At 29.5% G+C, this 16,909-nt stretch overlaps 1 protein-coding gene across 2 annotated transcripts in view; it reads right to left on the bottom strand.

The window, feature by feature from the left end:
- Window positions 1–16,909, bottom strand: part of FucT6 (alpha-(1,6)-fucosyltransferase 8) — a 120,951-nt gene that overhangs the window by 7,195 nt on the left and 96,847 nt on the right. For both annotated transcript variants that reach the window (XM_075376662.1, XM_075376665.1), the window contains 3 exons: window positions 13,435–13,611; window positions 9,061–9,211; window positions 2,208–2,314 (listed from right to left, as the gene is read on the bottom strand). In XM_075376662.1, the coding sequence (XP_075232777.1) occupies window positions 2,208–2,314; window positions 9,061–9,211; window positions 13,435–13,611 (435 nt within the window). The remainder of the gene's footprint in view (window positions 1–2,207; window positions 2,315–9,060; window positions 9,212–13,434; window positions 13,612–16,909) is intronic.

Below are 16,909 nucleotides of genomic sequence, written 5' to 3'. Positions count from 1 at the left end.
AGTCAAAATGGATTCAAGGATGGTCAAAATGGATATTTCCGTTTAAATCTGGTAACCAAAATTTTTCACGATCACAATACTTTCTTTACTCCATGAAGTGAAGTTTAAAATAGATTTTTATTGTGTACTTCAGAATCATAATAGAAACAACTTCTACTTTTACATCATTACATTGATGTATCACAACTGGGTTGTTATTTTCACCATTTGCTTTTACGACATCACTACATTGATGTATCATAACTGGGTTATTGTTACTTTCATCTACCTTTGAGTAGTGTGTTGTCATGAGAACATCAAGAGCAAAAGTTACAGGTAAAACTAACATTAAATTTTCTGTTACACTTAGCAAAAGTGGAAATGAAATAGGATAAACAAGTGCATTTTGGAGTTACATAATGTCACTTCAAAAAGTTCCAAAAATACATTTATTTTATAAACAGTTTGTAAATTAAAAAGATTCACATTGCATTCCCTTCACGGTAATTTTCTTCAATAACTATACATTATGCTAATGTTCATAGTCTTGAGAAAAATTCCTGGAATCCACTTAGAAATTTCCTTTAACAGTTTTATTATGTATTATTTTTATTTGCTTTGTTTGTGCAACAGAACAGTTACACAAAACCTTTGTATGTTGCACAATATCACATAAAGTCACAAAAGAACAACCACAAGTCAACAACCCACATATAAATTAAAAATACAATATTCAGAACACAATAATAACAACAATAATAATAATAACAATTATTCAGTCAAATACAAAAAAAATAATAATTAGAACTTAACAAAAACAAAAAAACGGTAGCGATGGAGTGATAATAAAAACACAGATGAAAACATACAAAAACAAAAACACAATATTACTTATACATTCCAAATAAAACAAGTTACAAGCAATAATCCTTAAAAAAAACAACAACAATTCTAAAATCATGAAAGTGAGCATTACACCAAGGACAGTAATCCATCGCCTCTCAAATAAGGGTGCATCCATCGCCTCTCAAATTTGAGAGGGTGCGTAACCCTCTCAAATTTTTAATGAAGGTTGTCTCATCTTCCCAAAAGCTTAGCTTATCCTGGAACTCCACTGCAACACTGGTACATCGCACAATCGGAGACATGGTGGAACCAACCGGCGTCACAAATTGCCTAAAAGACCTCACTGACCTGGCCTGGTTCTGCAAGATAACATGGTAACGCGTCGGAAGTTTATTGTGCAGAGCTTTATAAAAGAAAACCAAGTCAAAGTACGTTCTTCTACCAGATAACCTGGAAAGGTCTAATCGCCTCAACATATCCTCTCTACTAGCGCCAACAAAACAATCTCCAAACTTAAAACGTATCCAGTTCAAGAACCTATTCTGAACACCCTCAACCAGATCAGAGGCAAAAACTCGTGTACTATATTCCACACCACGGTCGAGTAGAATATGTATGCAATAATAATACAACTGTGACATCAAGTTGAATTGCTTTTCTTTATGTCAATTTCACAAATAAAAACATCAATTATTGCAAAGTCAGAATACAGTGGATGCTTCAGAGATGTTACATATGACATACGTGGTGGTATTTCTTGAGCATGGAACAATGTTCTGACAACATTTTAGAACAACTCGTGATCATAGCGTTAATCATTTATAATAATGTTTTAATGTTTATTTACCTAAGTTTTAGTCATTTACAGTATTCTTCACAGTGATAATTTTCAGATCATATGAAGAATACTGTGACAACTTTCTTCCAATATTTCAACTTCTCGTACAATTTCCACAATAGATTTTCTTCTATCACTTTCAACAAAGCTGAAAACTCAACATTTTTGTCATTTGTCCAGGGAGTCAATATAAATCATTATATGAAGTATAGTAATACTTCATATAATGAAGTATAAATTCTTCTGATGAAGGATATCATTTTACAAGTTTTTAGTTCCAAGGAAAGACATCTAACTATCAAAACTTTGTAAAACAGTTGATGGGTATTTGTGAGACTCAAACCAGCTTTTAAGTTGATAATGTATAAATAAAAATTCCTTATATTTTTATAATATACTTTTAGACTACATGAAAAGGTATGAAAGTTTATCATGAAAAATTTAACTTTTAAGGAGTTTATAAACTAACAATAATTATAACTAATTGGTTACTAATTAGTATTAACATTAAAAAAGGATTTTAAGCATAATAAAAAAAATATACCTGTGTGTGTTCTGTCCACCATAATAATAAATATCATCAAGAGAGCAAAATTTATCTGACGCATCTGGGTACATAGATTGCATTATTTCATATGCTACTCTACAGACCTAAACAAAGAACAAATCAATATTTATTTACCTGTATAATTGAAATCATAAAAAACAAATTATAATTTATACATTATATAAGTATATCTTCATCAAAATTTACCTGGATGAAGAAAACATATAAAAGTGCTAATGAAGATATTGAAGATATCAGAAAAGGCAAAAAATGTAGCAAAAGAATTCTTAGTAATGGAAGAACAGGAAATATTGCAACTAAGATGATGATTTAAAAACATCAGTAACAAGGAAATATAAATAATAAATAGACAATATAAATATTACTAGCTCCCTGTCAAAGCTTCGCATGCCCTATATGGTTACTTGTGTTTCCTATAGCGATCAATCTTTTTATTTTATGTTTATTAGTCAAATAATGGGAGGTAGGAGCAGCCAGTCATACATACAGTAACAGTTGCAGTGGCTGTGGTGGTTGAACCACAGCGCTGTACACCTTCACATCCCTTAAAAAAATTTGAATTCAAAAAACCTTAAAATGGCTTTTAAACATTTATTTGAAGAGTATTTGCAAGTCCAAATCTACTGAATATCTCGTTCAGTATAGTCGTTCGTAAAATTTATAATCATTGTTCAAAAATTTTTTTACCTTCATACCATTTCAAGATTGAATTTCAAAATCTAGAAGTTGATTTATTACGCAATTCTCCAATGGAACGGAGATGGTATATGCGTTTGGGATATGAGGTTGTATGAGTATTTGTTTATGTGTACATCAATTTTCCTCAAAAACTACTGGACCGATTTCAATGTTTTTTTTTGCATTACATAGGTATCACTTCAGAGCAGATTCTTAGACATGTTTTATGATTACAGGCTACCAGGAGGCACTGCAGTAGTGTTTCTCTAAAACGGTTGGCTGATTTTGATGCGGCTTTTTGCATTACATAGGTATCAACCTCAGAGTAGCTTCCTACATTATTTTTATGGTTATAAGTCGCCATGAGGTGCTGCTGTAGATATGTTTCTTCAAAATGGCTTTTGAATGTTTCTAAGTTTTTCTAACTCCAGCAAGGCTACATTATTATGTGGAATATTAAATAATTTGCGTTGGTCAAGTGTACTAAACATTCTTTCGTCATCATCAGCCTATAAACATCCCACTGTTGGGCACAAGCCTACTAATCTTTAAAAAGAAATAAATTTAAAAAAATTTCAAAACCCACATCGAAAAAACCTTAAAAAACGTGAAACATGAGGTCTGTAAATAAAGTAATGAGACTGGTTCAGAAAAGCTTTTTATTTACAATCCAATTATACATGGACTTTATCACCTTCAAAATAGTTAGTTCCCTTTGGAAGCCACACAACGCTTCAAACAATTTTCTCACTCTTCATAGCAATGATAGAACTTAGAAAATGGAATATCTTTCAGATGGTCAGTTACATTTTTTAAAAAGTTTTCTACTGTTCGAAAATGGTGTCCTTTGAGAAGTTTTTTTAAAGTAGAGAACACGAAAAAATTTCATGGACTTAAGTCAGGTGAATAAGGTGGTTGAGGAACTACAGGAATGTTTTTCTTTGCCAGAAACTCATTAATTGAGAGTGCAGTGTGACAAGGTGCCTTGTCACAATGCAGCATCCAGTTGTCTTTGATGGCTGGTCTCACGCGAGCAACACTTTTCTGCAATCTTTCAAAAATTCATCGGTAAACATATCGATTTACAGTCTGTCCTGTAGGCAAAACCTCCTTATGGACAATGCCATTATTATCGAAGAAACAAATTAGTAAGGTTTTGATTTCTGATTTGTTCATTTTTGCTTTTTTGGGATGTGGTGAACTTGAAGTGTGCCACTCCTTGCTCTGGTGTTTTGTGTCTGGATTGTACTCAAATATCCAAGATTTATAACCAGTAATAACATTTTTTTAGAAAATCAGGATCAGTTTCAATTCGCTCTAAAAGATCGCGGCACACTTCCACCTTGCTGTTTTTCTGTTTAACAGTGGGGTTTTTTGGAACCAATTTTGCACAAAATTTTTTCAAGTCCAATTCGTTTGTCAAAATTTGATGGACTGCGGTATGGTTCAAATTCAATAGTTCTGCAATCATTCTGACAGTTAATCACTGGTTGTACCGTATTAAGTCTCTGATTCACTCAACACTGCTGTCACTTTTTGACAATCTTCTACAGCGTGCATCATCCGCAACTGATTCCCAGCCATCTGAAAATGCTTTAAACCATTTAAAAACTTGGGCTCATGACAGAAAATCATCTCCATATGCCCTTCTCAATTTTAAAAGATTTCAGTAGCATTCTCACCAAGTTTAACACAAAACTTGATTGGAGAATGTTGCTCATAATTAGTATCACTTATTTTTGTACTGTACAACAAAAATTCATTTCACGAAAAGTTTGTTATGTATCTCATGGCAACAACAGACTAAAAATATTAATACCTAATGTAAATCAGCTGTTCATATAATCATATGTTTACTAGTAACTTTAAAGTGTTGTCATTTTGGCTGCCAAAAAAAAACTAGTCTCATTATTTTTATTTACAGACCTTGTGTGTATACATATATATATGTTTTTCAGAGATTTTTTGAAATGAAATATATCCAAAAACCTCAGTTGCGAAAGATTAGGTAGTTTTTTCTTTATTCTGAACAAACAAAAACCCTTTTCCTCTTTATATAACAGTATAGATATAGATTACTTTATTTAATGTAAATTTAATTCTATTATTATATATTATTCATTTTATTTTCTCAAACCCTGCTCACAGTTCATTAATTCAATTCATTAAAGTTTTTGCTTTAACTGGCAAACTTTCACTATTATTTTTTTTTTTCTCAGAGATGAAATATGTCCAAACCTTCTCAACTATGCCTAGAAACGTGGGTAAAAATTTAATGACAATAAATTGGGTAGTTTTTTCGTTTATTCCGAACAAAAAAACTCCTCTTCCTCTTTATATAATAGTATAGTTTTCAAATTAATATTCTTAGATTAATTTCTATAATTCATTTTGAGAATTATTACAGTAAACTCTTGATTTACTCAGGAAGTTTTAATTATGACATTAAATAAAGTACAACTGTGGTTAGTTACTACACCATAATGAGTAAGAAAATACAATTAATTAAATTAAAATAAACTTATTTTATATGGATTTATTTTTATATAAATATGAGAATGAGAATTTAAACTGATGATATATTCCAATAAATAAATTCAGTTTATAAAATGTACTGATCAATTTTATGAAATGTTTGCTTTGTTACGTGATAAAAGGCAGTTATTTTTCTATAAATGTACTTAAGTATATTATTAAGTGTGTTAAGATAATATTTAAATCAAAGTTAAAAAAGCAATGTTTATAACTGGTTATGAATGAACATGCTAGCTAGGATCATTGAGATGCAATTAAAGAACTGTAATACTGAATTTGTCATCTAGATTGTACAAATATCATATACATCATCGTAAAGATGTTAAAGTAAATGATCATAGGTTCCAATTCTGAATATTTTATACTATTTATTCACTCCAGTAACTACAGGCCTATGTCCAATTACAGCTATCTATTCTCTTTTATTTTTACCACTGAAGTTTTTTAATTTGTTAAAAATAGCAAGCCTGGCTGGGATCTGAACCCATTCATGATTGGGAATGAAAGTTAAAATTACTGATGGAATTATATTTAAAAAATAAAAATTTATGATTAATTAATAATTTTCATGCTTTTCTTATTAAATTACAATGTAAATAATGTACGATAAAATCAGATTTATAATTAATATGTTGTGTGCTATGGACATTAAATAATGATCACAATTGCTCTTAACAGTGGCTGTCGATGTTTATTAATATCCATTGAATAATTTAGAATAAATATTTTTACTTTCCCGTCATGTATTATGGCTGTAGAAGGGAAAGTATTATGATCAGTCCAATTTTGGTATATGCAGTTTTCACTGGATCTTGATGATTTGACACCTAAGAAATCCAAAAAACAGGATGGAAATTTTCTGATGTTTGTATGTATATGTATGTGTCCAGTGTCGTACTCCAAATCACCTTATATTTCCAGAACTAATAAACCAAACTTGGTCCGACTACTTTTTTTTTATTGGGTATTGATGCCATTAAATTTTCAACTTAAAAGGTGGAGGGGGTGAGACTGTAGAGCAAGGTCACTCTCAGTACCTCGAGATTTCACCTAATTAAGGTTTTATCTTTCTTATGAACATTTGTTAACGATTAAAAAATAATATTTGCAAAAAGAACTTTTAGCAAAATCGCATCTCCACCCCAAAAAATACTCTGAACTAGTGGCTAAATGGGTATACTGCATCAATAATGCCCCCTGACACCATAAGAAGTGCTAGTGTAGCACTGACATATTTTAAATTACTGAATAAATTATATTTAAATTAATAAGTTATCAAATAATTATGTGTAAGCCGTGCATCAGAAGAAAACCACGTGATGGGAAAATCCTACAACTGTCAGTTTTTTTATTTTTTTATTAGTTTATTAACATTTCTAAAGTAATATAATATACACCATGCAGTTCTGAATGGTCTACTTTGTAATATAGTGCATTTAGGTTTTGTTAGACAACTGATTGTCATCTTCCCATCATTTTTTACATAATATTCTATCAAATATTTTTGTCATTTTAACAAAAAAAAAGAAGAAATTTCTTCTTCCACTTAGATTTTTTATTTATACTAGTACTGAAGAAGAGTCACTGGTGTTGATATATATTTTTTTAATTAAAAAAAATTAAAGTATATTTGGTTTTTGGCATGCTTTTCAGCTGCTTGATTCTACATTCTCAATCTTTCTTATTTTTATAACTGATAATAACACTATACTGTACTGTAGTAAGAGAGGTTAATGAACTATTTTTTTTATTCTGAAAATTAAATTTTATAATGGATATTTGTTGTGCACTTTAGCAACAATTCTCTATTCTGTACAGTAATTGAAAATTTAGCTGTGATTTATAATTTGTTTAGTAATTATTCTGTATTGTTTTAGTTCCAATATTGTGAATTTTTCTGTTTGTAAATTACACCTTCTGTTGGTTTTTAAAAAAATATTATTTAGGTCTATTATTAAAATTTTATTTTGGATATATTTTTCAATATTATTTCAATACTTATCAAGAAATCAAGTGTTAAAAAGAATAAAAATTAAACTAATTTAAAAACATATATACATACTGTTATGTATATATGTTTGGTACTGTAATTTATTTTTAATGTAGTTTGGTATTATTATGTTACTTTTATTTGATTTAACTCTCATTTGGTCATATACAATAATGTACAGATTGTATTCTAATTCATAAAAAAATATCTTTTTTTATAAGCAATTCTATATGTGCTCCAACATATTGTTATACGTTCTATTACATTCAAAACTTGAAAGCAAAATAAGGTATAGAATGTCAAAATCTTATCTGATTTAAAATAATTTTTGAATTTCCTATTAGAAAATAAAACTTTTAATTTATATGTTAATAATTCCAACTTGTTAACTGAGAGTAATAAAACTCAAGTATGTTTGCCTGACAGCTCAAAAACGTTTTGGAAATACGAGGGCTATTTTTTTTTCAAGGTCCGATCAGTCACGAAATTAAAACCACAGTGAAAATAAAAAATTTTTTATTTTTAACAAGTATTTACATAGTTACGCTATTTCTCTACATAGTCGCCACTCCGATTTAGACATTTGTCGTAGCGTGGTACTAAACTTTCCAATATTATCTCATCATAGAAGAGAGCCGCCTGTGTTTTCAGCCATGTTTCTATGAGGAGGGTATGGGAAAGTTGGTACCACGCTATAACAAATGTACATGAAGTGATGTAACAGTACATGAAAAATGGATTCACAAATACAGGCCAGAGATCAAACAATGGGTGGAGGCAAGGAAAGCGCACCAAAGAAAGCGAAAACAGTTCCACCTGCACGAAAAGTCATGACTATGATTTTTTGGCTAAATGTCCACCTCTAGCAAAAATGAAAGTGCTATTTTACTATGCACTATGATAATTCATCTGCATAAACATCTTGGGATGTTGCTGCAAAATTCCATGATGTGTGCTTCAAAGTGCTTCCATATGCAACGTATTCACCGGATTTGGTTCTCAGTGATTACTCCGTCTTCCCAAACCTGAAGAAATGGCTTACTGAATAAAGATTTAATTTAAATGATGAGATCAAAGCTGAGACAACTGCTTATTTTGCAGAGTTGGATAAATTGCAATATACTGAAGGTATTAAAAAGTTGGAAAGTTGTTGTCCAGATGTATTGAATTGCAAGTGACTATGTTAAAAAATTTTTTTAAATCTGAAAAATTTTGTTTTCTTTGTGACCGAAAACTTTATGAATGGTCCTTGAAATTATGTAATTTTTAACAGTATACATAAAATTAGAATAAGCACTGTAAATAAATTACAGTTATATTTCAAAAGGATTATTTTATTTTTTCCTAACAAGTCTATGGAATTCATCCTGCACTTATTTACAAAAAAAATTATGACATAAATAAAAATAACACAAAAGAAGCCACAATTTATAACAACATATTAATTGCCATCCAAACTTAATTTGGCTATAATTAACCATTATGACGAATTAAAGCATAAACACTCTAAACATGGTATTAAATATTAATTGTCATTGATGATGCACAATGAAAAAAGGTTTTGCATCAAGAATTAAAAAAAAAAAAGTTATTTTTATATTTCATTTAAAGTAAATAAAATATTACCTGAGATGAAAATGTACAAACTAGATAATCACTGAGAGAAAGGAAATGAATATCCATGATAATACCATTTAATGATGAATCAGAATACCGTGTCGCGACAGCTGCTGTTTTTGAAACAGTAGAATCACCCACTATTTCATAATCAGGATACCTAAAAATTAAATAGATAACTGTAGCTAATGTATGAATTATTTTATTTGATTAAATGTTCGATTTTAAATTACTTATTATAAATATTTAAAAATCTGATGATAAATTTGAATAATCTGAAAATGTAATTTTATTATAATCGGAAAATCATATCAATAACTCAAAAGGAAATGTTTAATAAAATAGTAAGGATATGTTTTTATATATTTTAATAGTTTTTTAATATGTTTTTATGTTTTTTAATAGTAAGGATATATTTTTTATCCATGATGAGTCTACATGTACACACTTTCAACAGTTTTTAAAACTTATAAAAATTCTAGAGGTAAAATTTTCTGATCATGAAGAATAATTATCTCGATAATTAACAATAACTACACTTATAAAACAAAATAATAATTCAAATATAAAGAATGATATAAAATAATCATGAAAAATATTTTAAAAATTAATTATAAAAATTTTATAAAGAAAGTAAATAGAATATTGCTGTGAAAGAAGAGGAAGAATCACATGATCTGATAGTAGTATTCTTTGGACTAGAATTGGCTACAAACTTCAATTCAAGATGAACTGGTGGCTAGAAAATTAATTAAAAATTATATCTGAATCAGAAAACAGTATACAAAATAAGAATCTAAATTTCTTCTTCAAGAAGAGTAAGACAAAGATTCTTTCCGTCCTTCATTCTTCATGTTGAAGAAGTAACTAAAAATGCTCAAGAAGTTGAAGGAATCAGCGTGAAGAAGTAAAATAAACTGTAAACAATTCCTGATGTTAAGGTTTTTCCCAAAGAGGAAGTATAGAATGTATTAGTATTAATTAACTAATGACATATTTTAAGTATTAATTACTGAATTTAAACAAAAAAGTATACAGTAAAATCTCCTTATTTGCAAGGGTTAGAGACTAAAAATGCCACAAATACAGAAAGCTGCAAATATAGAATGGAACTAATATTCATTTAAGGAAGAATGGTTAAGATCTATGTAAAATGAAAAAAAAATCATACTTACTTACGGTAATGTTATTGATGAAATACAGATAGCAACATTAATTATAAGCTCTGGTTTAGTACAGTACATAAGTACACTACAAAAAAAAAAAATTAACAAAATACAGTACATTTCCTAATTTACTCGCAAGCTCTTACTGAACTGTTCGATTTAAAAACAAACTACAGTACATAAAGTATATATACTGTATTACACGTTCAAATTATACTCTGTAATCGCCTTAAAAAGTCAAGAAAACAACAGTACTACGTAAACTAAAACTACTGTAATGGAAATTTACAAAACTAACCTGCAGTATTTTGGTTGCATTTAAAAATATTTGTAATTTTTCCTTATCTCGCTCATGTTTTTAAATCTGTATGAAGTTCAGTATATTCTTGCAAGGCATCTTCAATTTTGTGCTTAAAAATTAAGCTTCTATTCAAAGATGGATCAGCATCTATAAAAAAAACTGGGCAAGATCATGGGATAGTTTAATGCCTTAAACATTTTGACATTAAACTATTTTCCAGGGATCGTATCTTCTATCTCTTCAACTTCATTAAATCTCTTCACCTATGCCATTAAATCTTCCAGATCTTGTTCATAAAGTTCTTCTCTTGTGTTTATGAGATTTTCAATAATACCTATGTCATCTACTTCATCAAACCCATTTTTCCTATTGAACAAGCTATTGCTTTCACACTTTTGGTGATATTTTCTGACATCTTGATGTCACCAGTATCTTTTAGCGTATCTATTTGAAGCAGCTTCTTCCAGTTAGACACCAGAGTTGACTGTTTCAGTTCATCTAATGAAGACTTGATGCACATACTGCAGTCAGCAATATTAAATCTCTTCCAACATGAAACATTCAGCTTAGAATCAGAATCCAACGTCTCTATAATAATTTTAAATGTTCTTTTGATGTAATATAATTTAAAAGATTGAATAATTCCCTGATCCTTCGGTTGCAACAAAGTGGTTTTATTTTTGGATGAGCTGTTTGCCTGTGGATGACTGGGAGCATTGTTTTTGGACTAAAAAAGCCTTAAAATCAAGGTTTTTGATTTTAGATATTTTTCAACTTTGAGTACAAAACATTATTGAACCAGTCCATGAAAAGTGAAGCTGTAATCTATGCTTTTTATTGGATCGCCAAACAACTGCCAACAGCGTTTTCAATGTGTGTGAGTTCTGGGACCTATAAATCATTAGTGGTTTAATTAAGCAATCACTGGCTGCACTTGCAAAAAACAAAATTGTTACTCTGTCTTTTGCTATCTTGAACCCTGATGCTGATCATTCATGTTTTGAAGATCTGCTCTGGCTTGTATTTATTATCCGCAATAATTTAAAAAAAATTTGTTGTTTAAGTGTTTGAGGCTACTTTATCTGCTGATACAGCTTACCCTACAATTTTTACGTTGTGCAAAGATTGCCTGACTTTATGTTTATTATTCTTTTTTTAATGTGCAATAATATTTTTATTTTTTAATGTCACACTACATAATGTAATGTACACGAATACGAAAAGTTTTAGCCACGAGTATAGAAAAGACATTGCAAAATATTGCACTGCGAAAAACAAAATCGTGAATACGGGAAGCGCAAATAAGGAGATTTCTCTGTAACGTTAACCCAACAATTAGTGTAACATAAAATTGTTGATTTTTACCTTTAAAAATAAAGGAAAAGAGCTTGCTTATACTGTCTTGTATGCAATTTGTGTATTTCAAACATACTACAGGTGAGCAATTTAAAACCAAACCACTACAGACAAAACACAGTCACAGATGCATTATGCAACATTTTATGAATGAAATGAAAAAATGAAAATATAAAATTAAATTTTATATTAGAAAAAGTTTACATATTTACCATATTTTTACAAAAGATGTTTGAAACAAGTGTCCTGCACAGCAATGCACTTTTGAGTTCAAGTAATCATACTGAGGGTAATCTGATGAAAAAGATTATTGTCAATGCTTCCAATTTCTTGTTGAATGGGATTTTCAGTTTATCAATGGTGAGGGAATTTATTTCATAAATTCTGCCCTTCAAATAGCCCCAAAGAGAAAATCACAACTAGACAAATCTGAGGAAGCTCAAGCCACTGCCTTCTGCCAACAGTTCATTCTTCTGTAAAGTGTTTATTCTTCGCATGGACATGTGCAAGTGTATTATTTGGTGTGTGACAGGTTGCTCCATTTTGTTCAAAAAAGCCATATTCTTTTTCACAATCTGTTAAGTGAGCGTAGGATTCTTTAAAAATTGTACAGCACTTTTGTACTGAGAGTCCGATCAAAAAATATTGGGCCAACTGTACAACTACCAGAAGCAACATACCATACAACAATGTTCTCATTGTGAAGTAGATGCTCAAATATCTGGTGAAACTTTTCAATCATTATTACCTGGTATTGTAAAAATTTACATCCAGATAAATGAAACTGCACCTCATCTGACCTGAAATGTTGCATCAGATTCATCTGCCCATCAACAGTTAGTCATATCAGTTTCTCTGTTCTCTTAAGATGTTGTGCAACTATTACATAATATGATTTCAAATTTAAACCATGCAGAATCTTTCGGCAAGGTTTACACTTTACACCAATTTGTTGTGAAAACTATAGACAACTATGCAGAAATTCTTCTTTGAATATTGGCTATGGTCTCTGCAGTCTAACGTAAGGTTGCCTATTTCATTTTGCATTTGAAGTTGATCCTGTTGCACACTGAATTGTGCACTTTTTCAACTGAATGCTACTCTTTGCAGGAATAGTGAAATTTGGAAATTTTTCTGTGAATATTTTATCACTTCTTGAAATGATCCAAAATGCACATAAGATTCTACTACAGAAAACTTTTCCTTGATCATTTTAGAAAAACACAACTGCAAAGAACAAAACTATACTAGACTGAAGCATGAGCAGTCTACAACTGAAAACAATACATGATATTAATTAGTAACATATACAACCAATATTGGCACTAGTAGTAGCATAAAAATATAACAGCAGCTCAAATAACAGTAGTTTGAGTTGACTCTGTTTCAAGTATTCAGGTTTCGGGTATTCTCACCCAGAATTTTTGCACAAGTGGAACAGAAAAAAAAACTGAAAGGTGATGGCTGCATATACATACCATTTTATATATTACTGACAATAATCTTTTAATTTAAATAAAACTATATTACAAAATATATACATTAAGTTAATACACTTACTTAAGTCTTACATCGACAAAGACTTTAGGATCATCAGATGCAAGATATACCCTCTTAACAGGTACATCTTGGGTCATTGCTAACTGTTCATAATATTGCTCAACTTTTCTCATATATTCTTCAACAGAATGAAATGCAGCTTCTGTCCCAATTTTATCCGTACGTCGTACATGGACACTGTAAAGAATAATTATTAATAATTTAGACATGCAGGCAAAAGTTTTACAGTGAGAAAATAAATATCAGTGTAGCCAGAAGAGTTTGAATTTTTTCATTTAATGTTGTACCAACTTAAAAAAAATTCCATGTTCACAATTATGTTACAGTTTATCATTTTATAACTACTATTTGCAATCTTAAGTATACCAAAATTGATTTTTTAATTACTATTTTGTATTTGTTACAAATTAGATCTACTAAAAAAATCCTGTTCCAAAGTAATTTTAAATTTAATTTTTGTACGACCTTATGAATTATGAAAAATATTTTAACAATAATTTATTTCCTTAAATTTTTATTATGATTTAAATAATTACAATATGTCTATTTAGTTTGCATGCTATATATACCACGTATGTAAATATGAAACTAGAATTTGCCCATAGATGGCCCTAGCTGTCAATGTAGTTACCGTCAAACTGCATCATTGTGGTGTCATTTTCTTTCTTTGACAGATGACAAAGATTTTCAACTCACAACAATACAAGTTTCATACAACTGTATAGTTTTAATTAGCGTTGAACATGTCGAGTTTTGTATCTACAAACTACGATTTACGAACAGCATTGATTTTCTGTTGCCATTTAAAGAAAACTGCTGCAGAATTGCATCGAATGCTTGTTGAAGCTTACGGTGAGCATGCTCTTGGTAAATCACAGTGATTTGAGTGGTTTAAAAAAAAATTCAAATGTGGTGATTTTGATGTGAGAAATGAAGAATGTGGAGGAAGACCACCAAAAACGTTTGAAGACAGTGATTGCAAGCATTGTTGGATGAGGAAGAGCTCAGATACAACAACTTGCTGATTAAATGTAACACGAGAAGCCCTCTCCATATGTTTGAAAGCCATGGGGAAGATCCAGAAGATGGGAAAATGGGTTCCACATGAACTGAATGAAAGACAGCAAGAAATCCAAAAAAACCACTTGTGAAGTGCAGCTCGCCAGGTACAAAAGGGTCATTTCTCCATCAAATTGTGACAGGTGATGAAAAGTGTATATATATTTTGAGAATCCTAAGCGTAAAAGATCATAAGTAACTTCAGGCAAACCATCGACATCAATTTCAAGGCTATGGAAAGAAGACAATGCTCTGTGTTTGGTAAGATCAGAAGAGTGTGATCTATTATGAGCTGCTAAAAACTGGTGAAACCGTTAATACTGAACGCTACCGACAACAAATGAATGATTTGAATCAAGCATTGCATGTAAAATGATCAGAATATCAAAAAAGGCAACACAAAGTGATTTTGCTTCATGATAATACACCATCACACACAGCAAAACCAGTCAAGGAAATGATTGAGGCGTTCAGTTGGGAAATACTCTTGCATGCGGCTCACTCAGCAGACTTGGCTCCGTCCGACTACTATTTATTTGCATCGATGGGGCACGCACTTGCTGAGCAATGCTTCACTTCTTATGAAAATGTACAAAAATGGCTCAATGACTTGGTTTGCCTCAAAAGAGCAACAGCTTTTTTGGTATGGTATTTATAAATTGTCAGAGATGAGAAAAATGTATAGTTAGCGATGGACAATATTTTGAATAAAATATTTTTTTATAATTTTCATACAATGAACATGTATTTTCTACACAAAAATTCCAGTTTCATATTTACACACGATGCAAAAGCACTCTCACATCATCAGTTGCATTAAATCAATTTTACAAATTATTCAGATCAAATTACATATTAAAATTAAAAATTACTTTTTTTTAAATTTATATTAAAACTAAAAATTCCATAAATAGAAATATGACTTCAATTATTAAAATTAAATCAAAAATTAAAAATAAATAATTAGTTTCAATGATACATTGCTGTATAGAGTTGAAATATTATAAATTAACAATGTCTGAAGAAGTGCTGCTATCTACAGCAGCTTTTATAATTGTGTCATCCTCATACCTGTTTGAAGGTTGATCAAATTAAATTTACTTTTATATTTATATATTAAAAATATTTCTAAAATATCTAAACCCCTGTTATGTATATTAGTATTGTATTTTTTAATTTCTAAATTTGTTTGAATATCAGATATTGAATGTGTATTATTAATAAGTTTATGGGTTTCTCTAATGTTTCTGATCATCTTATTAATAGTAAATGTTCAATACCTGATATTCAAACAAATTTAGAAATACTGGAAATTAAAAAATACAATACTAATATACATAACAGGGGTTTAGATATTTTAGAAATATTTTAAATATATAAATATAAAAGTAAATTTAATTTGATCATCGTTCAAACAGGTATGAGGATGACACAATTATAAAAGCTGCTGTAGATAGTAGCACTTCTTCAGACATTGTTAATTTATAATATTTCAATTCTGAAAAGTTATGTAACATTGACTAGCTAGACCACAAGCATTTTTATTTAATTTAAACTACTTATTTATTTTTAATTTAATTTTAATAATTGATGTCATATTTCTATATATGGAATTTTTAACTTTTACATTTTTTAAAATAATATAAAATTTATTTTTAATTTTAATTTGTAATTGTTCTGAATAATTTGTAAAAGTAATTTAATACAACTGATTGCGCAAGAAAAAGCGCTTTTGCATGCATAATGCATTGCAAAAAGGTAAGTGTCACCTTACTTCATTTATTATTCTGTACTTCGGTTGATCAAATATATATAATTTGTATATTAGTACAGAGGAATATGATTCTTAAAAGAATTGATTTTAGGAAAAAAACTATATATATATAAACACATATCATTTCAAGTTTATTTCAATAGCACATTATATGGTCCTATAGTAGAATACATGGTAAAAAAACTATAACCAAACAAAATTCATAAAAGATTTTATAAAATCATCTGTAGTACACATAACTGTAAAAAGTTTTACATCAGTGTAACTACAGTTAATTATAAAGCAAGAACCTGTAGAATATCTGAGAGCATATACATTCAAATTATGCTAAGCACATTTGAGAAAATATCATATATTTGAACCTATTCAAGAAAACATTATAAACATAATTAAACATGTATAATTAAAATTAAAAAAAATTTGTGTACCAAGGACAGAAAAATGTTTTAAGCAAAAGTAAATGGAGATTTAACAATGAATCTTTCAGATATAGATGAAATGCTTCAGAACATTTTATAGGTCAATCCTTAATTTAACATCCTTAACACTACCATCCTTTAGATTGACTTCATATTTAAATTTTTTAATGTGTAGCCCTAAAAAAAATTAAGGTGTAAAACTTTTGAATTGCCAACTCAAATA

Source organism: Lycorma delicatula, chromosome 10 (assembly GCF_047948215.1).
Source record: "Lycorma delicatula isolate Av1 chromosome 10, ASM4794821v1, whole genome shotgun sequence".
NCBI classification, from domain to species: Eukaryota; Metazoa; Arthropoda; class Insecta; order Hemiptera; family Fulgoridae; genus Lycorma; species Lycorma delicatula.
This window is presented reverse-complemented; position numbering and strand designations above follow the sequence as displayed.